Source organism: Castor canadensis, chromosome 6 (genome assembly GCF_047511655.1).
Source record: "Castor canadensis chromosome 6, mCasCan1.hap1v2, whole genome shotgun sequence".
Classification (NCBI taxonomy): Eukaryota; Metazoa; Chordata; class Mammalia; order Rodentia; family Castoridae; genus Castor; species Castor canadensis.
Window position 1 is genome coordinate 36,347,860 of NC_133391.1, and position 24,419 is coordinate 36,372,278.

The following is a 24,419-nucleotide window of genomic DNA, read 5'->3' on the forward strand; positions in this document are numbered from 1 at the left end:
ATCTGTCCCATCAAATATCTTCAATGTCATATTTATGACTGATGATATTTCACTGCAATTTTTAATCATAATTTACTTTTTTCCATTGCAAAATGCCATTATAAGTAAACTTGCTATGAACTACTACATTGATCTAATAGAAAGGCTGTGATTATTATTTTCAAAAAAAGCCATTTTAAAGGCTTCTACCTCCCTGGTGCTCCTTCCCAGCACTGTTTGCTAAGCTGGTCTCTTCTCCCAAAACTTTTAATTATGGGGATCCCAAGACTCAAACCCAGATCCTCTCCTCTTTCATTTTTCAACACACTTTTGGTGGTCACATAACACCTCATGGTTTTAATTATCATTTATTGACTGTAAATTCACAAATTCAGTCTCCTTCACAGACTTCTCTCCATATATCTGAAGTCATATATCTCTGGGTATTTGACCACTCCATTTGGAGCAGTACACATCTCACAGTAACACATCCAGAACTGAACTTCTGATCCCCTCACCCTCCACAAAAAACAATATTTGCTTCAACTTGGAGCAAACCCTTGGAGTCATCTTCAACTCTTCTTTTTCTCTCACATCTCACACCAAATACATGTGGAAAATTCTACCACTTTTACTAGAAAAATTAATTGAGGATCTTTTTTAAATTTTTTAATAGGACATATTCATTGTACAAGGAAGATTCTTTGTGACCATTAAAAATAGGCTTATATTGATCTTAAATGCTTTTTATATTTTATTTATCTTTCCAAAGAAATACCTTTGGACCTGTTGCTTTGCTCTGTTTTATCATTTTTCCTACATAATGTTTTTCTTCTCTTTTTATTATTCTGTCTACTTTCTTTGGAATTATTATTTTAACCAAATTTAAAGCAATTCTTAGTGAAAAACATATGTAAAAATAATAAAGTTGTCCATCCTATTACCTCTTATTATTCCCCTCTAGCTATTTATTTCCTTCCAAATGTTATTGCTTTGTAATATATTGAATTTGTGTGATATTTAGATTATTATCTATTAATCATCATCTAGAGTCTTCCCCATGAAGACAGGCCTTTTCTTTACATTTTGTTCTTTTCTAAATTGTAAATACCTTCAAACTTCCCTGACATAAAATATTCAATAAATATTTCATGAACAGATGAACGCATTAGTAAAATTCAAAAAACAATTTTAAATCCCCAACAGACCCACAAAGAAGATTCTTATATCAAGAATATATAGCTATATATTAAAAAGCAAAAAGCAAGTGAAATAATCAATAAATGGGCTATACTTGTTGGGGACTTAAAACTGTTGCACACAATCCTTTTGAAATGTGAAGTAAATGGGGACTGAAAAGCCCATTATATTTCATTCCTTCCGTCCAGGAAACATCTTTTGCATTTTCAGAGTGCTTCTCCTTATTTCTTTTTCTTCCTCTTGATATTCTATCATTCTCTCTCTCTCTCTCTCTCTCTCTCTCTCTCTCTCTCTCTCTCTCTCTCTCTGTCACACACACACACCTCATTCAATTTCAACCTAAGTTATGGTAGAAATTGCCTGAAATCCACTGTTGTGAAAAATGTAATGATAAATATTTCAGAACAGAAGCTTATGCTCTTTTATTCCTCATATTTTCCCCCTTTTCCTTACACAGGATGAAATGATACCAAATGATAAGACCACATGATGATGTTTCCTATAATAAGACACTAATAATCATTTCTTTTTCCTTTTTATTATCATATTATTGTTGTACTTGGGGTACGTTATGGCATTTACAAAAGTTCTTACAATATATCATAGTTGAACCCCCCCTCCATCATTCTCCTTTGTACACACTCTCAAGACACAATGAATTGTGACACAAGAAGTGTCCAATCCTGAGAGTGAGCAACTACCAAACAGGCCACAGATGTTCCCTGCATACTGTAGGAGGTTTGATAGATAATATGGAAAATGTACACCAATTCTGGTATTTTATGACAAGTACCATGTATTCTGTTTTCTCAGTGTTGCTTTGCACATATGTGAACCTCCTTTGTTTTCAGTCCTATGTATTTTTTTGGTTCTGTGCTGACTCTGTGTCTTCTCTCGTATTATATTTCCTTAGTATATTTATTTGACCTTTGTGTAGACATTTCTGTCTTATCAGGTACACATGATTGATTTATTAATATTTTCCTCTGTCCTATTTCTTTGATGGAATATAAATTTTGCCATTCTTTCAAACAGTTATTTAATTTTCCATTTAAATGCAGGGAAATTGTGAGTACTAATTACTTGTGATGATTAAACATATCCCCAATTTTATTACCACAGATCATCGATATTAATTTGTATTTTTATCTACTGATTAGTAATTATTTAAAGGAATTATCTTCCAGCAGATTTTACACAGCAGGAACAAAGAGAAAGAGACAAGTGAGGACTTTCCTCTAGTGAGGTTTCCAGTGTGTGTGTGTGTGTGTGTGTGTGTGTGTGTGTGTGTGTGTGCATGTGTGTGTGTACGTGTGTGCATACCCATATATGTGCTTATTGTGAGAATGTGCCAAGTGATGCAACAGTAAATTGATTAAATAATTTCAATGGTGATAAGGGACATGCTCTAGTGAATGTATCAACTCCAGCCTGTTAGACCAACACTGAACCTTGTCCTCTCACCTGTCATCTTGACTGGGCCCAGGATCACTGAGAGCCCGGTCTTGGGCAGGACCTCCACCCTGACCCAGTGTTTCCCCATTGTCTGCTCCTGCAGAAATGAGATCCAAGAGCTGTCCAGCCACTGCCCCCTGCACAGGTATCTCAGCCCTCCCACCTTTGCCATGAGTCCCTGGGGCTCATTCCCTTGCACCTATGTGGTAAGAGGATGTGTTGCTGCCTTTTCAGACAGAGAAAAGCTCTGCCTCAGGTGATAAAGTAGCTCTGTTGATCAGGTGATACAAGTAGACATCAAGTTTATCAAGTTACTGCAACCACAGGACTCCAAAAGCTCCCCAGCATGTGCTGAACAATTCACACTAGAATGATCAATGGGTCACCAAAGATAAAAGAGAGAATATCAAACTTTCTTAGAATCAAACAAAAATGTAAACACAACTTACTAGAATTTCTGGAACACAGTGCAAACAATGAAGTTAAGAGTGCCTTCATTAAAAAATCAGAAAATCCCAAATAAATAACCTAGTGGTGCACTTTAAGGCTTCAAAAGGGAAAAACAAGCCAAACCCAAAGGCAAGAAACAGAAAGAATAAAAAAATCACAGCAGAAGTTAAAGAACTATATAAACAATCAATGAAATAAATAAATGGTTCTTTAAAAAGATAAACAAGATTGACAAACTTTTAGCCAAATTAATCTAAAGAAAGATGGTGACAACTCTAACCAACAAGATAAGAAATGAGAAAGAGATTATCATAATAAACACAGATAAAATTCAGAGAATCATTAAGGAATAAATCAAAAGCTTATGTTCCAATGAACTGGAAAATCTAGAATAAATGGACACATTTCTAGATGCACATGACCTACCCAAATTGAACCAGGAAAATATAAGACACTAAAGAGATCTACAACATGTAATGAAATTGAAGCAGTAATACTCTCCCAAAAAGAAAAGCCCAGGACCAGATTAATTCACTGCTAAATTCTACCAAACATTTAAGGAAGAACTAACACCAATGTTCCCCAAACTATTCCATAAACTAGAAAAGGATGGAAGACTATCAAACTAGTATTATTCTAACAACAAAACTGGGTAAGGACATGACAAAAAGAAAGAAAACTACAGATGAATTTTCTTGGTGAAGATACACACCAGAATTCACAATAAAATACTTATATACTAAATTCAACAGCACACCAAAAACATCATACACCATAATCCAGCTGTTTTTTTTCCAGAGATGCAATGATTTTTTAACATATGCAAATCTACAGATTCAATGCAATCCTCATAAAATTCTAATATCATTTTTCACAGAAATAGAATAATCAATCCAAAAATTCATAACAAACACAAAGACCATGAATAAACAAATCAATCCTTAGCAAAAAGAGTGATACTAGAGGTATCACTCAAATTATACTACAGACCCATTGTAACAAAACCAGTATGGTACTGGCACAAAAACAGAGTTGTAGATCAATTAAATAGAATAGAAGATCAAGAAATAAGCCCCCATAGCTATATCAATCTGTTTTTTTTTTACTCAGGTACCAAAAACATACCTTGGAGAAAAGATATCCTCTTAAACAAATTCTGCTGGGAAAACTAGATATCTGTCAGTAGAAGATTGAAGCTAGGTCGTTATCTCTCACCTTATACAAAAATTCATTCAAACAGATCAAAATCTAAATCTAAGGCCTAATATTTTTGAAACTATTAGAGGAAAATACAGGGAATGTTCTTGAAGACATCAGCATAGGTAATGCCTTTTTAAATTTTTTTATTGTTCTGCTAGGTGAGAGTACATTGTGGCATTTACAAAAGTTCATGCAAAATATCAAATATATCATACTTGAATTCACTCCTCGTTTTTCCCCCTCTCCCCATTCCTGGAATAGTTTCAACAGGTACCAAGGTAATGCTTTTTTGAATAGCAATTCAATTGCTCAGGAAATAAGAGCAAGAGTTGACAAATGGAATTACATCAAATTAAAATCTTCTACACATCGACAGAAACAGCTACCAGAATCAAGGGACAATCCAAAGAATGGGAGGGAAATCCTTGCTAGTTATTTATTAGATGAAGGATTGATATCTAAGATACATAAAGAGCTCAAAAAATTAAAAACAAAAAGAATAATCCAATTAATCAATTGGCAAATGAATTGAACAGACTTCTCAAAAGAAGAAGCACAAATGGCTAATAAATACATGAAGAAATGTACAACATCTTTAGTCATAAAGAAAATACAATTAAAAAACTGCACTGAGATGCCATCTCACCCACTTAGTATGGCAATCATCAAGAAAACAAGCAACAAATGTTGGTGAAGATAAGGTGGGGGAAAGGAATCATTTACACTATAGGTGGGAATGTAAATTAGCCACTATGGAAGTCAATATGGAGGTTCCTCAGAAAACTAAAAATAGAACTACCATATGATATGGAAATACCACATCTGTGCATATATCTGCAGGAATTTTTATCTACATACAGTAAAGATTCTTGCAAACCCCTGTTTATTATAGCACTATTTACAATAGCCAAATTATGAATTCAAAGAATCAATCAAATTGATGAATGAATAAAGAAAATGTAGTATACATACATAAAATAGTGTATTATTCAGCCATAAAGAAAAATGAAATTATATCCTTTGCAGGTAAATGGATGGAACTGGAAATTATCATGCTATTTGAAATAAGTTAGACCGAGAAAGACAAAATTGCATGTTTTCTGTCATATATGGAAAAAATGGAAAACATGAGCATAAAACTGAGGGACTCCTTGGGGGTCAAAACCAGTGGGAGCCAGGGTAAAGAAGAGGGTGAATAGGGGGGAAATAAGATCAAAGAACTTTTTTAAATATATGAAAAAAAATGAAACCCAATAAAATTATCTAATAAGGAGGCAAGGGGAGATAAGCATAGAAGGGTGAATTTGATCAAAGTACATTGTATTCATTTATGAAAAGTTAACAATGAAACTGCTTTATACAATCAATATACGAGAGAGAGAGAAAGAAAGAAAAATCTAGAACATGTAATAACCAGGACATGCCTCTGATCCCTTAGTTTTCCAGCTCTGAATGGCTATGCCCACAAGAACAATCCTGATTTGTCCTGGACTCATGGCTGGGACTCGAGGCTTCAGATGAACTCACCCTAGTTTCTGACTTCACTTTCTGATTAGAAACATTAAAAAATTTCCACTTCTCTTTTCAATGGCATTGTAGAAAATGTGGTTTAAAAATAAACAAATGAAATACAACCCCATTTTGGTGACTCTTTGAACTCATCTAGTGAAAGGCACTGCCAACTACTCAGAGTTGGGATTAAGACAATTCTAGTATACTTTTCTAACCTCCTAGGCAGAACTTCTACAAATCAAAAGGTTAACTTTGGTAGGATCTTTGCAGCATCTTTTACCTGGGACTACTCACTAGATTTTTTAGCATATTTTCATTTGCTATTTTTCAACCTTACTTATCTACTAATCGTTTTAGTTTCAGTAGGAAACCATATCCAGCTGCTGCTGTGGTACAATGATTCCACATCTGACCATCAGGGTGCTACCCATTGTTTAGTTAAATGAGACCAAGACACTAAAAAACCTTTCTGATTCCATGTGCAAATGCAACCACTGACATGATTCTCTCTTCTCAGACAGCGCACAGCTTCAGCTTGTGGATGGGGAAAATCACTGTTCTGGGAGAGTGGAGATCCTTCATGAGGGCATCTGGGGAACTGTCTGTCGTAACAACTGGGAATGGAGAGATTCCCAAGTGGTGTGCAGACAGCTGGGCTGTGGAGAGGTCATACATGGAACAACCTACATTCAATCTGACTCCAGGCCCATCTGGCTGGAAAACATGAACTGCAGAGGAGGGGAGTCTCACCTGTGGAATTGTCCTTCCTCAGGCTGGGGGCCACATGACTGCAGCCAACAGGAGGTAGTAGGAGTTCTCTGCTCAGGTATGGTCTGTGTATTATTCAATGGCTGGGATTATGGAAGGTTTTAGGAAAGTAGCTGTCTAGTCCCTAGAGAAATAGAGGTGGGCACACTGTAGAGACCTGCAAGGTCTACGCACAGATCCTGATTGCTCAAAGTAGGTGATGATGATGACTTTCATTCATTCCCTTGTTTGAGTCTCAACTGCTACTTTTTCCCTCTCCACTAATCTCACTCAACAAGAGAGTTTATTCTAGTATCATCACAATTAAAATCAAGTCTATTAATTTTATTCATATAATTTACTCATAATTTAAACATCTATAATTCTGCACGAGTCCTACCTTTACAACAAATGATTGTGTTAGAGGAGGAATGAGAATGAGACTGTACTTGTCTCAGTTGAACTAAATATTTCCATGTGTATTGCATAAGACCCTGTTTTATACTAGGTTACCAGGTGCATAGGCACAAGGGGTAGGGTTAAGCAAATCACAGAGGAATTTGTAGATTGTTGCAAATTTGCAATTCTTCATTGGAGATTAAGTTAAATACTCTTAGCACTTTGGCTGGAAGGGCCAAAATCTGTGAATGAACTGCCCTGATCTCCATTGTTATTAGAAAAGCTTCTACATATTCTTTTCTAGACAACAATGTATATATAAACCCAAACTTGTAAGAGAAATTTACCCATGTGCTGGCAAGCCAATGTTAGATGTAATGAGTCTCACTGTTTGTAAGAGACAGCACAGTTCATACCTGATGGCTAAAGTGAAAAAAGAGAAGTGCATTTGGGGGGGTTCTTTGATAAAAAACAAGGGAAAATGGAATTTTTGCAGAAGATAGAGTAGGCTTGAAGTACCTCAAGGAAGAGTGGATAGGAGCTGAAAACAAAAACAAGGAATCCTGAGCAGCACTGAGGATTCATGTGGAGTGAGGACAAGTATGGTTGATAAGTGTGACTCAGGTTTTGGTATTGACAGGCTCAGAATGCTTGGAAAAAATTTCCAGGTATGAAATAATAACACAGTTTATCTTTGTTATATATATGCCAAATACTAGACCAGGATACATCTGACTGCAATTTTTATATAATATTAGGAGAGAAAAAAGACATACTACCTTCTTTGCTTAGAAAGAAATCAGCCTCACAGACCTCACCTTGGAAATGCCCATCCTTTTGCTACATGGAGTATTCCCACAGAAGCTATTTGCTGTCATGTGCCAAATACACATCAGACACTTTCAGTTCATTTAGTTTTAATTCCCAAAGCTCCTAAGACCACACAGGAGGGGAGTCGTAACTTGTTTGGTATGGACTTTTCCTCCTTGACTAAAGTAAAGGTGTCTCTATCTCCTCTAATTTATAACACAGAAATCTGAACCTATTTCTCTAGAGTGCAAGATACAGATTCCCATATCAAAGGGTTTTAATTTTTGCAAGTTGGTTTCTGAGGAATTTATGTAAATTCTTAACTCAGTGGTCAGTTCTTAAATTGTTTTTCCTCTGTTCCTCCTTCTGCCTGAAAATATGTCCTCATATTTTCACATCAGGTCTGGAAGATTGATTTCCATTAAAAAAGAACGAGCTGAGTAGTAGCCATTAGTGTAAAGTTAATCTTCATCTTGATAATTTGGATAAATGTGGTATCAAACACAGGAAAGAATTTATTCAGTGTAGCCATTTTTGGGAACCAACAGGTAACACTAGCTTTGGGTTTACCCAAGGAAGGACAAAAGCAAGATACTAGAAGTATGCTCAGGAGACTGACATTGGTGGCTCATACCATGATCCTAACTACTCAGGAGAATCAAAGTTCATGACCAGCCAGGACAAAAAATTTGCAAGCTCCCATCTAAAACAATACCTGGGTGCAGTGGTGCACACCTCTCATCCCACCCTCAAGGGAGGATGAAACTGAGAGGATCATGGTTCCAAAAAGTTCACAACTCCATCTTGACAGAAAAAACTGGGCATGGTGACAAGTGCCTGTCATCCCACATACTACCGGAAGCAGAAATAGGAAGATCACAGTAAAGGCTAGCAAAGGCAAAAGCTGGAGACCATATGTCAATAAATAAATAAATAACAACAATAACTAGAGCAAAAAGGGCTGATGCATGGCTTAAGCATGAAGCCTTAAGTTCAAGCCCCAGTACAGTAAAACTGTGGTCTGTTTGATAATTACCTCGGGATAAGTCAGGGAAGACTTGTACATTATAAGCAGAAAGTTGCTGCTTCCTGGGGAAGGATAGTTTTGACTCTTGTCACAAGATGTTTATCAATCAGACCTGTAATTCCTGGAATTCCAAAAAACTGCTAGACAAGAAAAGAACAAGTCAGAAAGGCAAGGTGGAGTTAACTCTTTCAGGCTTAAAGTAATGATCAGAGATTTCTAGGAACCATTCCAGTGTTTGGCCACAGTTGAGCAGTTATCTGCCCTAAGTTTAAGGTAGGGGAGGATACGGATGTAAAGGGAAAGTAGAGATCTGAAGGTTTTATTATGTTTTCTTAGGCACTCATCAGACATCTGTAGGCCCAAGTGAAGAGTCATGCTAATTTTAGCAAAAGCAGTTTCTTAGTCTCTATAATAATAACAGTTCAACTACAGAGGACTTTAGTGACATCCCAGGAGAGTCTCTCAGATAGAATCAAGCAAAGATGTACTGTTATTACATCTGAATCAAGCCATCCTTCCAGGCTTTTGGGGAGTTAGAAATGTACCATCTACAAAGAAAAGAGGAAAAAGTAAAAGGCCCAGATGCTCTGCTTCAGTCATACTCAAGTGGTGGCCCTCAGTGGTGGTACTGGTCATAACCCCTAATGAGGAGGTGAAAGTGAGTGGAAACCAGAGTCTACAAGGAAAAGCATATAGCTGCACCCACAGGTGGAGCCTACAGCCAATCAGGGTTTCTGTTCTGGAAGGGACTGAAGAACATTGTCATTATTGTACATGCCCCTGAATATTCTAGTCTCAATAATCTGGTTACTAACTCAGGGTTACACTATTTAATGGGCCTTTTTCTTATGTCTAAATAGTAAGTAAATATAATTTTGAAGTTGTGATAAATACTGAAAATTTTTATCTATTAACAAAAGTTAACTTGGCATTATTATCTAAGCACTGAAAGTTTCTGAGGATAAAATTATAGAAAGAAAATAAGCTTAGTCATCATCATAAGTGATGTCCCATTCAATGGGTAGACATGGATTTTGGAAAAGAAAGGTTTATTATACACAGATCCATAAATGGTAGAATATATGGGATGTATTCTCTTTTTTTAGCAGTACTAGTGTTTGAGCTCAGAGCCTCATGTTTGCTAGGCAGTGTTCTACTCCTTGAGCTACTCCATCAGGTAGGATATATTCTTTTAAAATCATGTCTATGTGTATAATTTATGTTTATTCAAGGAATCCAGACTTCTGAACTGGCTCTGTAAATTTCCAGTACTTGTTCCTATAAGTCCCAATCTGCCACCAATTTTCTAATCCTCTTCCTATGACCCACCTCCGGAAAAAGAAAAATATTTACACCATAACTTCCACCAAGTTTTTTACAGATGCTCAGTGGAATTTTTTTTCTCTCCTATAGGATTTGTGCGTCTGGCTGGAGAGCATGGACTCTGTTCAGGACGAGTGGAAGTGAACTCTGGAGGAGACTGGATTCTGGTTTCTTATGGGAACTTCATGCTCCCCACAGCTGAGGTCATCTGTACAGAGCTTTGGTGTGGCAAACCTGTCTCTGTTTTGAGGAATGTGTCCAGATATTCCCGTGAGCAGGTCTGGCCTGAAGAGTTCCAGTGTGAGGGGCAGGAGTCTGAGTTCTGGTTGTGCCCCCGAGTGCCCTGCGCTGGAGGCAGCTGCCACCACAATGGGGCAGTTGAAGTTGTCTGTTCTGGTGAGTCTCAGAGCAGGACAGTATATCTTCACTCTTCTCTCTCTCTCTCTCTCTCTCTCTCTCTCTCTCTCTCTTTTCCTCCCTTTCTCCCTTCCCCTCCCTCTCCCCGTCTCTCTCCTTCTTCTTCTTTCTAATCTTCCTCCCTTCTACTCTCTTTAGGACTCCACTTCTGTCTGTTAGCTCCTTGAATATGTCCCTAATATTTCTGATGCCTTCCTTACATTTTTATACCAATCTTTTTCTTTCTGCTTTTGTTAGGAAGTTTTCTCCTGACATGAATTCTAAGTCACTATTTTTGTTATAAATTAGGTCTAAATTTTTTTCAATACATTCAGTAATTCTTAATTTTAGACACTTTATTTTCAGTTGCAATTGTTTCTTTGATTCTATTCATGCATCTACAATTCTGTGTTAAAATTTTTTCCTGTTTACCAATTTATTCTCCTCTTTCCTCTTTTCTCCTAAGTACATTAATCACAGTGTTAAATTCTTTATCTTCTAACTTCAACATCTTTAGCATGACTCTTCTTCCTTCCCTGATCCTATTTTTTCATTTTGTTAATGTGTCATGTGATCCCCTCACTTTATATGTGTTTTACTTTTTACTGGGTACTTAAAATTATGTATGAAATATGAGTTTCATAAGACATATTTTAACATCTAAAATATTCATCTTGGTTCTATTAAGTTAGTAGTAGAGAGTGCTGTTTATACAAATACCTAATCCAACCAAGAATGAGCTGGGTTGAAGTTTGCTTCTGTCCTGTGTCATGGACTTTCACATATTTCAGTTGAGAAACTAGATAATTTGATTGCTCAGCAGCACCCAAGAGAACAGGGGACTATCCACTCTGTTTTTCAAGGTCTTTGACATATTTTTATTTACCTACAGCACTTCACAGCTTCTATGTTGGGCAAAAGTTTCAGAGACAACATGCCACATGAAAGTATCCTCAAGTCTCAATTTTGTCAGTCTTGTTGCCTGTAACACTCAAAAGCTAGTCACCTTCTCTGCAACAACAGTCCCCTGCTTGTTGAAAAGTAGGTTCTGAGCCATTAGTCCATACACTGAATTGAGAAGACCCTTGGTGAAAAATAAGCTGCAAATATTTGCCTAAACAGTAAAATGATCTCTTTTCTTTGGAATTTTACCATCTTTAGTCTCTGTTGTGTACACAAAAGTCTAATATCTTTAACATTTCTACATTTCCAAGTTTTTTAGTACTAACCACTAGGACCATTGGCCTGCTGTGGACGCCTGTATTCTTCATTGGAAGAAAAGTTCTAGGTTTTATTCTCTAAGAGTGGGATATTAATGGGTATTACTTACCCTCTTTTTATGTCACCTTTTCACGTATAAAAAGTGACTCATAATAGAGTGGGTCTACTCAAATTTCCTGTTTAAGTGCATTCAGGACAGGAATATATAACCTATCACTGCTCTGAGGTAGGATTAGGAAAGCATAATTTTACCCCAGAGAACAAGGAATCACAACTTTGGAATACTAACAACTCCTGATATGAAGTGTAAATAGAGAGTAGATATATTGAAGAATAGAAAAATTCTATGACTCCTGGAGATTTCTGGTTAGTATCAATACATCTGACATAATTTCTCAAGCGAGGTTATCCAATCTAATCAAACAATTGGACCTTTTCGAAATTAAGTGTACAGGTCTAGAGTTTAAAACCTAGAACCATAAGTGAAATGTTCTTAGATAACCCTGGCCTGCTGCATGAAACATTCATTTTTTGGCTTTGAATGTTCCAACAAAAACAGTTATGATTGGTCCTGAAATTATGGCTACTACCTGAGGTGGGGTTTTTTGGGGTATTTTTGTTTGTTTGTTAGAATCTATTGTGTCCTGGTATCTTTTTTTATTGTTTATTTATTCATGTGTGCATACATTGTTTACAGGCCATCTCTCCTCACTGTCCCCTGCCCCCCATCCCCCTTAATGAGCTCTGCTAAGTTCCTCAATTCAGAGATTTCAATTCCATGTGCTCTAATCTTTTTGACTGTCAATGGTGTTAGAGTATGTGAGTTTTATAAGAAATCAATTAAGGTAGTGGCCCATTATACTGACCCTATGAAATCATCCAGCGAAAGACACTGTCAACTACTCATGATAGTCTCATGGGATTCAGACATTTTCAGTATACTTTTCTGACCTCCTCTGCAAAGCTCTACAAATTTGAAGTGACCCATGTGATCATTTATATCTTAGATAACTCACTAGCTCATTTTAATTTCAATTCTTCTTCTTCTTTTTCAATCCTGCTAATCCTCTGATCACTTCAATTTCCATAGGAATCCAGCCCCAACTGATATTTGGTGCAATGATTCAATGTCTGCCCAGTGGGCTCTGCAGCCTGAGAGTGGGGTGCTGTCCAAAGCTTCATTGAGTGTGTCTCAGGAGACCAGAAAACTTTTCTAATTCCCTGTCTAGAGGCAATCACTGGTATGATTCTCTCTCCTCAGAGAGTCCAGAGCTTCGCCTAGTAGGTGGAAGGAGTCACTGTGCTGGGAGAATAGAGATCCTTCACCAGGACACATGGGGAACCATCTGTGATGACAGCTGGGACCTCAAAGATGCCCAGGTGGTGTGCAGACAGCTGGGCTGTGGAGTGGCCCTGAATGCCATGACTTCTGCTCATTTTGGTGCTGGATCAGGGCCCATCTGGCTAAGTGAAGTGAATTGCATAGGAAAGGAGTCCCACGTGTGGAAGTGCCCTTCCTTAGGCTGGCACAAGTCTTTCTGTGATCACAATGAGGATGCAGGAGTCATCTGCTCAGGTATGATGAGTGCATTGTCCACTTCTTGGAGAATGGAAACATCCAGGGAAGCAGATATCTAGCATCTGGAAAATAGGAGATAGATCAGCTGAGGATGACTGACAGGTCTATCCGTAGATCCTAAAGGCTCAAAGTAGCTGATGATAATGGGCTTTTTGATTTCCTTTTATGAGTCTCAACTGCTATTCTTTCTTTAACAAGATTGCTTATTCTAGTATTTTCCAAATTAAAGATCTATAATTTTATTTTTATAATTTACTATTTATAAAAGTAAACATCTACAAACCAACACATACCCTCCCTTTGTGGCAACGTGTCCCTTTAGAAGAAAGGAAGAAAATAAGGCTGTACTTTCCTCAGCTTAAATAACCGACAATGTGTAAGACATAATTTTGCACTGTGTTCCCAGGTGCATAGGTAGAGGATGGGATTAAACAAACCTCTGAGGAATTTATGGATTATTGCAAGTTGCAAGTCACCTTTTCAGATTCATACACACATATTCACAGATGTTTGGATGCAAGGATCTTGGAGCTGAGGGTGAAATAATGAAATATTATTAATCAGAATTTCTCCTTACATTATTAAAAAATTAATGTAAACAGTAAAACTTCAGAGAAACTTAGCCATATGCTGGCAGGTCAATGATGAATGCAGCAAAATCTTAATGTGTGCATGTTATAGGAAAAGATGACATTAATTATACCAGATGGCTTAATTGATTCAAAATGATTCATATTCATATTGTAATATAAATTTATTTGGGGATTTCTTTATGAGAATGGGCATAAGAGACAGAAGGAATTTTTGTAAAAGAAGGTAATAGTAGCTGGAGGGGTGAGCACAGAGTATTTTTTGAGCACTGCTGAGGACCAAAGTGTAGGGTGAAGAATGCCTGCTTCATGTACATTTATGTGAATTCTGTATGGCTAGTTATATTGAAAGAGAAAAATGGGTTGTAAGAGCAACTCAGGATTGATGTATTCACAAGGTCAGAATGGTGGATGAAATTTTAGTGATGAACTTGTCTAAAGACGCAATGTATCAATACAGCAAAAGACTAGGTAAGGTTATATCTTACCTCAATATTTCATTTTACCTGAGGTGAGATGGCTTCATATCAATCAGTAGGCTTTTGCAGGGCATTTTTTTGTTTCTTTGTACACCCAGATTTCACGAACTTTTCAAATGGCTTAAAATTTTCTGCTTGTTTTTCTCCTCACTAGAAGTAAAACTCCACAAAGATAAGAACACAATTTCCTTGTAATTTACATTCCAAAAATCTACCAATATTCCTGGATAACAGCAAGCCCTGAAAGATATTTTTGTACTTAATAAACCAACATGGAAGTAGATTCTAAATATTGCCTTCAAATTCTTTCTCCTTTCCAAATTATCAGAGTTGTGCAGACAGCTTAGGTGTGCCCCCTTGCAGCTCCTTCTTTCCGAAATCATTTCCTATTTAGAGACTGTTTTGCCCACTTCTGGGCCTCCAGTAACCACTTTTCTCAACTATTCCTGTGCCTTGATGGGAAGGCCATGTGACCATCTCTGGATTTCAAAGGTGACTGGAAAGCCCAGTGGTACAGGAAAAATACCACATCTCATGGAGACACCCCAGTATCTAAGTCCAATTCAGACACCACCTATTGAATATTCTCTCCATACCCCATCCCTGGGAAAAGAAAAATTTTCACAGCACTGTCTGTGACAAATTTGTTCCAATTCCAAGGCACCGCACTCATTGTGTTTGTCCATGGCTCTCAGGATTTGTTCGTCTGGCTGGAGGAGGTGGACTCTGCTCAGGAGTGGTGGAAGTGAACTCTGGAGGAAACTGGACTCAAGTATCTGATGGGAACTTTATATTTGCTAATGCCCGGGTCATCTGTGCAGAGCTGGGGTGTGGCAAGGCTGCATCTGTCCTGGGGGATGTGGCCTTCAAAAGTGCCAATGGACAGGTCTGGGCTGAAGAATTCCAGTGTAGGGGTCAAGAGCAAAGGCTCTGGTTCTGCCCCCGAGTGCCATGTCCTGGAGGCAGCTGCCAACCCAGTGGGGCTGTTCACATTGTCTGTTCAGGTGAGACTCAGAGCAGGACTTGAACCTCCCAGCATGCTCTGTAGGAATAAGACAAATGACAGATGTTGCTGAAATCCTGTCTTCTGCAGAGTACGCTGAAGTCCGGCTCATGAATAATGGCACCTCTCGGTGTGAGGGTCAAGTGGAACTGAATACTTCTCAAGGCTGGAGAACACTCTGCGCCTCCCACTGGAACATGGCCAACGCCAATGTTGTTTGCCGTCAGCTTGGCTGTGGCATCGCCATCTCAACCCCAAAAGGAGCATACTATCTAGAAAGAGGTGAAGAGATCTGGAAGGACCGATTCCACTGCTCAGGGTCTGAGTCCTTCTTGTGGAGTTGCCCTGTGACTGCCTTAGGTGTTCCTGCCTGTGCCCCTGGAAACACAGCTTCTGTGGTCTGCTCAGGTAAGACAGCAGTCAGGATGCACCTTGTGTGATGTGTGTCTAAGAGGAGCCATTGCTGCAGAGTTTTCTTTTCTTTTTTTTTAATTGTTTTATTATTCATATGTGCATACAAGGCTTGGGTCATTTCTCCCCCCTGTCCCCATCCCCTCCCTTACCCCTCACTCTGCTCCCTCCCTCTCCCCCCCACCCCCTCAATACCCAGCAGAAACTATTTTGCCCTTATTTCTAATTTTGTTGTAGAGAGAGTATAAGCAGTAATAGGAAGGAACAAGGGTTTTTGCTGGTTGAGATAAGGATAACTATTCAGGGAGTTGACTCACATTAATTTCCTGCTGCAGAGTTTTCTAGTGAATGACCACGTGACCATGGACTGATTCATTCCAGTGTTGGAGATTTGAGTTGTTTCCAGTTCTCGACCATTACAGATAATGATGCTACAAATTACCACAACAATGGATAAATTGCAAGCATTTGTATTTTTGGGGGTTTTAACAGTTGGCTGTTCATTTCCACTCTCTTAAGACAGTATGCTTTGAAGCATCAAATTTTTAGTCATAATGAAACACAAAAATTCAGCTTTTTTCCTGTACATTAGTGTTCTTATTTCCTTTTAGAGAGAACTTTGACTATTCTAAGATCACAAAAATATTCTCTAAGAGTGTCTCATAGAAGTTTAATTACTTTATTTCTACATATCATTGTACAAACATTCTGAGTTTGATACCATGTAAGGTCTGAGAATAGGTTTCATGTTATTGTTCAGATATATAACTGGATTCTGCATATTGAAGAAAACATTTGTCTTTTTCCAAAGTAGAAATTTAAAAGAAAACATTACCAGAATGAATCACAGAACACTAATCTTCCTTAACGTTTTCGTAATATGAATTGTTAATACCTGATTGGATATGGCTGGTGTTATGAGTAAACCTACAAACTGTAGTAACCACTGCTCTGCATTCTAGGTAATGTTTTCACTTCCACATGTAAATGAGAACAGGCAGTACTTTTTGTTCTCTGTCTGGCCTATTTTAATTAGCACTATGCCCTCCAGTCCCATCCATTTTGCTGCAAATGACAGAATTTCATTCTTCTTTGTAGCTGAATAAATCTTATTGGGAATATATACCACATTTTCTGTATGAATTCTTCTGTTTATGAGCACTTGGATTGATCTCATCTAAGAAAGCCAAAATAAATATGGGAGTATAGCATTGCTTATTTGATGCTGAGTCTAAGTGTCCTGGTTACTATTACTGCATAATAAAACTTCCCCCAAAAAATACGTAACAGCAGAAAAATATGTTTCATTTTGGTCATGATTTCCTGGCTTAAGAATTTGGAAAGGGTTCAGTTAGAAGTTGTTTCTTAGGGTCTCTCATGAAGTTGTACTTGGATGTTGTCTGGGTCTGAGCCATTTGGTGACCTCACCAGGTTGAGCCTCCAAAACAGCTCATTCACACAGCTACAGATGGAAGACAGCTAGGGCTGCTAAGCAAACCATGCTCACCTGTGCCATCCGATATGATGATGTCAGCAGAGTAGACAGCATGTAATTCAAGGGAATGATGCACAATTTTACTGACCAGGCTCCCAAATAAAGTGGTGCTGGCTTCACGGCATTCTGTAGCTTACAAACAACTTGCCACAGTCAGTCCAGATTCAAGGAAGGTGTAATGGAACCCACCTGTCCTGCATGCTGTTCGAATATTGTGAATATATTTTAAAATCACAGATGTTTGAAATAGCTGTTTTGTGTATTTTCTATTTTCTACATTTAATACTACTAATTATGTCCTTATGTTTCTAAGACTTACAGGAATGTTAGGACTTCCTCACCCTGTCTCCTAGATCCCTTTTTATACTTCTGGGTTGTCTTTCTGTATTTACTCTGTGTGTTTTCTTCTATTCTTCCACTTTTCTATTTCTATCTTGTGCTGATGTACTTTTCTGTTAGACTCAAAATGTGAGTTTTTATATTCAGTTATTAATTCTTCAACTCCCAAATTGTTATTGGATTTTTGTTATCATTTCACTATCAAAATACACATCATGCAATCTAATTTTATGAACATTTTAATCATGGTTATTCATATACCTAGTTAAGTACCTCCAGTAGTTGGATGTTATATGAAAATCATTTTCTATCTTTTATTCACTCAACTTTTTTGTTTTATCAAACCACTTGTATATAGATTTTTTTTTGATTGATGGACATTGTATTTTTAAAAATCAGAGAAATCAGAAAGGGATTTTCTTTGCTTCTTTAGGGGAGCTTAGTTAAGAGTAGATAACATTATCTTTAAAAGAATTTAGGTGATTATGAAGTGGGCACCATCCCTGTGAAGAATCTGCTCTTAGTTCATTCTCTATATGTGGTTTAAGGCTACTCCTTATTTATCAGAGCTCCTCCTCCTTGGTTGACTGTGAGTTATACATAAGTTCCCCCAGACCTGTGACTCATAAACCCCTGTTGAGCTTTTCAGAGTCTCAGCTATGACCTTTGGATTTTTTTGTTTGCTCTTGTTTTTGTTTTTTTGGCTTAAGACAATTGGAATTTATTTTTCTGTAGTTCTAGAGGCCAGAAGTCTGAAATCAAAGTACTCATAGGGCCATGCTCTTTCTGGGGTTCTTAGAAAGAATCTTTCCTTGGTTCTTCTAACTCTGGTAGCTCCAGGCACTTCTCCAATCTTTGTCTCCATCTTCTCTTTCTTTTTTTTATTATTATTCATTTATTCACATGTGCATACATTGTTTGGGTAATTTCTCCACCCCTGCCCCCCTCTCCCATTCTCTCCCCCCTCCCCCCTCACTTCCAGGCAGAACCTGTTCTGCCCTTACCTGTAATTTTGTTGAAGAGAAGACATAAGCATAAGAAGGAAGACAAAGTGCTTTTGCTAGTCGAGTTAAGGATAGGTATACAGAAAGATTCCTAGCATTGCTTTCATGTACACACGTGTTACAACCCAAGTTGATTCATCTCTAATTGATCTTTACACTGTTTCCTGATCCCCTTCTCATGTTAATCTCTGTCGCTTTAAGGTTTCTGTATTATTTCCTCTGGAGTGGGGACATCAAACACTTTCATGTTTTGGGTTTTCTGCCTATCCCCATATTTCCTGTATGTGCTCTCCCCTTAGTATGTGATCCAAGTCCAACCATATTGCTGCATTTGCCCTAGATCTAAAGTCTGCATTTGAGGGAGAACATACGATTTTTGGTCTTCTGAGCCTGGCTAACCTCGCTCAGAATGATGTTATCCAATTCCATCCATTTCATTCTTCTTCATGGTTGAGTAAAATTCCATTGTGTACAAGTACCACGTTTTCTTGATTGATTCATCAGTAGTAGAAACATCTTGGCTGTTTCCATAACTTGGTTATTATGAATAGCGCTGCAATAAACATGGCTGTACAGGTGCCTCTGGAGTGACCTGTATTGTATTCTTTTGGGTATATCCCCAGGACTGGGATTGCTGGATCATATGGCAGATCTGTTTAGTTTTTTTAGAAGCCTCAATATTGTTTTCCAGAGTGGTTGCACCAGCTTGCATTCCCATCAGCAGTGTATGAGGGTTCCTTTTTCCCCACATCCTCACCAACACATGTTGTTGGTGGTGTTTTTGATAATGGCTATTCTAACAGAGGTGAGGTGGAATCTTAGTGTGGTTTTGATTTTCATTTCATTTATGCCCAGGGAGGTAAGCATTTTTTCATGTGTTTTTTGGCCATTTGAATTTCTTCTGAGAAAGTTCTATTTAGTTCAGTTGCCCATTTCTTAATTGGCTCATTGATTTTTAGGAGAGTTCAGTTTCTTAAGTTCCCTGTATATTCTGGTTATCAGTCCTTTGTCTGATGTCTAGCTAGCAAATATTTCTCCCACTCTGTGGGTGATCTTTTCAGTTTAGACACCATTCCTTTTGTTGTGCATAAGATTTTAATTTTATGAAGTCCCACTTGTCCATACTTTCTCTTAGTTGCTGGGCTGCTGGGGTCCTATTGAGGAAGTCCTTGCCTATACCTATTAGTTCCAGAGTGTTTCCTGCTCCTTCCTGTAGTAACTTCAGAGTTTCAGGTCTGATACTACAAAAGATGGAAAGATCTCCCATGCTCATGGATTGGTAGAATTAACTATACTAACAAAAGCAATCTACATGTTTAATGCAATTCCCATCAAAATCCCAATGACTTTCATCACAGAGATTGAAAAATCTACCCTAAAGTTCATTTGGAAACACAAGACACTGCGAATAGCCAAGGCAATACTCAGCAAAAAGAGCAATGCTGGAGGTACCACAATACCTGACTTCAAACTATATTACAAAGCAGTAACAAAAAAACAGCATGGTACTGACACAAAAACAGACATGAAGACCAGTGGAACAGAATGGAGGACACAGATATGACTCCACACAAGTATCCACCTCATTTTTTACAAAGGTGCCAAAAACATGCGATGGAGAAAAGACAGCCTCTTCAACAAATGTTGCTGGGAAAAGTGGTTACCCATCTGCAAGAAACTGAAACTAGATCCATGTCTATCACACTGTACTAGTATCAACTCAAAATGGATCAGCTGTGATCTTTGAATGGTAATCTGCCACCAGGGAAAATGGCACATCCTACTCCTTTACTTCTCTCTGAATTTGGCTCCAAAAACTTCTTATTGATCTGAGAGCTCTACAATTACTTCCAAAAATATTGATATATTTCCACATTCCTAAAGTTGTTCTTAGTGGCTGAATTGAAATCAAAAAGTTTAGCATAGTCAGAAGCAGAAAACTCAATACAGATTCTCTCTGAAGACAAGAAATTATAACTCCTGTGTTTCAATTTTCACCTCAGATGCATTTCAAGACTGTTTAATTTAATTTTGTTTGTCATACTTTAACCTTTTCCATAGGAAGCCAGACCCAACTGAGGCCCCAGTGCAATGACTCAGCTGGCTCTGCAGCCTCAGAGGGGAGTGCTTCCAACTGCTCAGGTGAGGAAGTACTCCAGTATTCAGACTTTCTCCTTCCCTGTGGACATGCCCACTGACCTGATCTTTCTCTCCTCAGACAGCAGAGAGCTGCGCCTGGTTGAAGCGGGTGGCCGCTGTGCAGGGAGAGTGGAGATCCTGCAACAGGGCTCCTGGGGCACCATTTGTGATGACAGCTGGGACCTGAGCGATGCCCACGTGGTCTGCAGACAGCTGGGCTGTGGAGTGGCCCTGCGTGCCTTGGGCTCTGCTCACTTTGGTGCTGGCTCAGGACCCATCTGGCTGGATGATGTGAACTGCACAGGAGTGGAATCCCACGTGTGGAAGTGCCCTTCTCAGGGCTGGGGGCAGCATGACTGCAGGCACAAGGAGGATGCAGGGGTCATCTGCTCAGGTCTTTATTGCTTTCTGTTCATAGGATGGAGTGGAGGAGGGAGGGCCTCAAGGATTGCATATGAACCCCAGGAATGGGGTTGAGGGTATTGCTGAAAGGACCAGGGTGAAGGAAATCCTCTCACAGTGCCTGCATTTGTAGTAGACAAGGAGATGAGCAGCTTCCATTTGCTCCTACAGCATCTGAAGTTCTGGTTCTTCCTTGTCAGCACTGTATTCTGACACAGTGATTTCCTATAGTTTCCATTTGAAAGCAGGGCTCACTCTTCACTTACCTGTGTGTACAAACTTCTAAGAATCACTATACTAGTTACCTATTGCTGCTGCAACAATATACATGGTATACCATGTTCAGTATACCAACAACACAAACTATGATTTATAGTAGCATAGGTTAGAACACTGACCTGGGACTAGCTGTGTTAAAATAAATAAATAAATAAATAAATGGATTCTACATGGCTGCATTTCCCTGAGACTCTGGGAAGATTTATTTCCCTATCTTTTCCAGCTTCTAGAAACTGTCTGCATTCCATGACTTATGACCTCTTCTTCTTCTTTAAACAAAGAATGTTACAACTCTCTGACCATTTTTCCATGGTCTCATCTCCTTATGACCAGAGACAGAAAGCATATAGGTCTAAGGATGTGATTAGACTAGGCTCGCCTGGTTAATCCAGGACACTCTTACCAAGAAAATGTCCTTATCTTAATCCTGTCTGCAGCGCTCATTTGCCATGTGAATTAGCATATTCATAGGCTCCAGGATCAAAGAACATATCTAAGGTCCCATGAGTCTATCTGGCACCCATTGTTCATACTCCCTTTTACAGGGTCTGTCACATGGTCAGTCAGTAACCAGAATTTAGCATGTCTTCCCTGCAGAGCACAAGGTCCAAGAACTGCATATTCACTCCACACTACATCATCAAGGTAGAAACATAAAGACTGAAGAAAAGCCATAAGGGATAGAATTTTCATTCCTTCCACATAGTGGCAATTCTTTGGCACAGTCAGCTATAAGCATTCACCCTGAAGAATAAAGAAACACCAGGGTATTAATATCTAAATGCTCACTCTGCCCTGTTTTCTCCTCTTGGTTTCAGAGTTCTTGGCCTTAAGGATGGTGAGCGAGGACCAGGAGTGTGCTGGGTGGCTGGAGATTTTCTACAACCAGACCTGGGGCAGTGTCTGCCGCACCCCCATGGATGTCACAACCTTGTCTGTGATCTGCAGACAGCTTGGTTGTGGGGAAAGTGGGAGTGTCAACTTTTCTGTTGTTCCCAGGGATGGTTCTAGACCCCAATGGGTCGATGGAATACAGTGTCGAAAAACTGATACCTCCTTCTGGCAATGTCCTTCTGAGCCTTGGAAACACAGATCTTGCTCTTCAAGGGATGAAGCTTATGTTATGTGTGCAGGTGACCTACTCTCTATTTCTGTGTGTCTGTCTTGTCTCTGTGGGTTAATGTTAGGGAAATTTTGTATTTTCAAATCTGAGAGATGAGTGAAAAGAAGTCTAAAAGTGAATTTGGGATAGAGAGTATTTAATCTACATGTCTCATGTTATGTCAAAGGCAAAAGTAAAGAATCCTATGAGATACCAATTTATGCGAAAATACCAGGGAGACTGAAATGAGCATGTGGAGGGCATGAAATAATGCTCTGATAAACTTTCCAACCAATGGTCTGATGCAGTTGTAGGTTACGTTAATTGATCTTCATTTCCACAGTCAATAGGGTAAGGGATCAGGCAAGTCATATAAATCATTTGCTGTGTACTATCATTCTTTTGACTTTTCCATGTTTAACCTCATGAAATTTAACTTCACGACAAATATTTGGAAGATTTTATGGTGATCACTTAATTTGGTTTTGAAAAGTGATGTTAGGTCAGGAATAATCACTTCATAAGTTCAACATTGTCAAGTAAGTGAGGAGCAGTTTGGGGACTCTAATTGCTCTGTCCCTTGAGCTCATAGTCTTTTACTCTAAAAAGTGTCTTCACCTCTTAGATGGAAAGAAGTTATTTCATCCCACTTCTACCAATCTATAGACCATTGATTCTCTTTTTTTTTTTTTTTTTTGGTTTATTTATCATCTATGTTTGTTTAATAACCAAACAGCATTTACATTTATTCTGGTACTTTCTTTTTTTTTTTCTTTTATTATTCATATGTGCATACAAGGCTTGGTTCATTTCTCCCCCCTGCCCCCACCCCCTCCCTTACCACCCACTCCACCCCCTCCTGCTCCCCCCCCCAATACCCAGCAGAAACTATTTTCCCCTTATTTCTAATTTTGTTGTAGAGACAGTATAAGCATTAATAGGAAGGAACAAGGGGTTTTGCTGGTTGAGATAAGGATAGCTATACAGGGCATTGACTCACACTGATTTCCTGTGCATGGGTGTTACCTTCTAGGTTAATTCTTTTTGATCTAACCTTTTCTCTAGTACCTGTTCCCCTTTTCCTATTGGCCTCAGTTGCTTATAAGGTATCTGCTTTAGTTTCTCTGCATTAAGGGCAACAAATGCTAGCTAGTTTTTTAGGTGTCTTACCTATCCTCACCCCTCCCTTGTGTGCTCTCGCGTTTATCATGTGCTCATAGTCCAATCCCCTTGTTGTGTTTGCCCTTGATCTAATGTCCACATATGAGGGAGAACATACGATTTTTGGTCTTTTGGGCCAGGCTAACCTCACTCAGAATGATGTTCTCCAGTTCCATCCATTTACCAGCGAATGATAACATTTCGTTCTTCTTCATGGCTGCATAGAATTCCATTGTGTATAGATACCACATTTTCTTAATCCATTCGTCTGTGCTGGGGCATCTTGGCTGTTTCCATAACTTGGCTATTGTGAATAGTGCCGCAATAAACATGGATGTGCAGGTGCCTCTGGAGTAACAGTCTTTTTGGTATATCCCCAAGAGTGGTATTGCTGGATCAAATGGTAGATCGATGTCCAGCTTTTTAAGTAGCCTCCAAATTTTTTTCCAGAGTGGTTGTACTAGTCTACATTCCCACCAACAGTGTAAGAGGGTTCCTTTTTCCCCGCATCCTCGCCAACACCTGTTGTTGGTGGTGTTGCTGATGATGGCTATTCTAACAGGGGTGAGGTGGAATCTTAGTGTGGTTTTAATTTGCATTTCCTTTATTGCTAGAGATGGTGAGCATTTTTTCATGTGTTTTCTGGCCATTTGAATTTCTTCTTTTGAGAAAGTTCTGTTTAGTTCACATGCCCATTTCTTTATTGGTTCATTAGTT

At 38.6% G+C, this 24,419-nt stretch overlaps 1 protein-coding gene across 1 annotated transcript in view; it reads left to right on the plus strand.

Annotated features, from left to right (window-relative positions):
- LOC109699654 (antigen WC1.1-like) overlaps window positions 1–24,419 on the plus strand; it is a 141,622-nt gene that overhangs the window by 104,917 nt on the left and 12,286 nt on the right. The window contains 6 exon segments of the mRNA XM_074077847.1: window positions 12,981–13,295; window positions 15,063–15,371; window positions 15,461–15,778; window positions 20,681–20,761; window positions 20,838–21,152; window positions 22,258–22,572. Coding sequence (XP_073933948.1) covers window positions 12,981–13,295; window positions 15,063–15,371; window positions 15,461–15,778; window positions 20,681–20,761; window positions 20,838–21,152; window positions 22,258–22,572 — 1,653 coding nt within the window.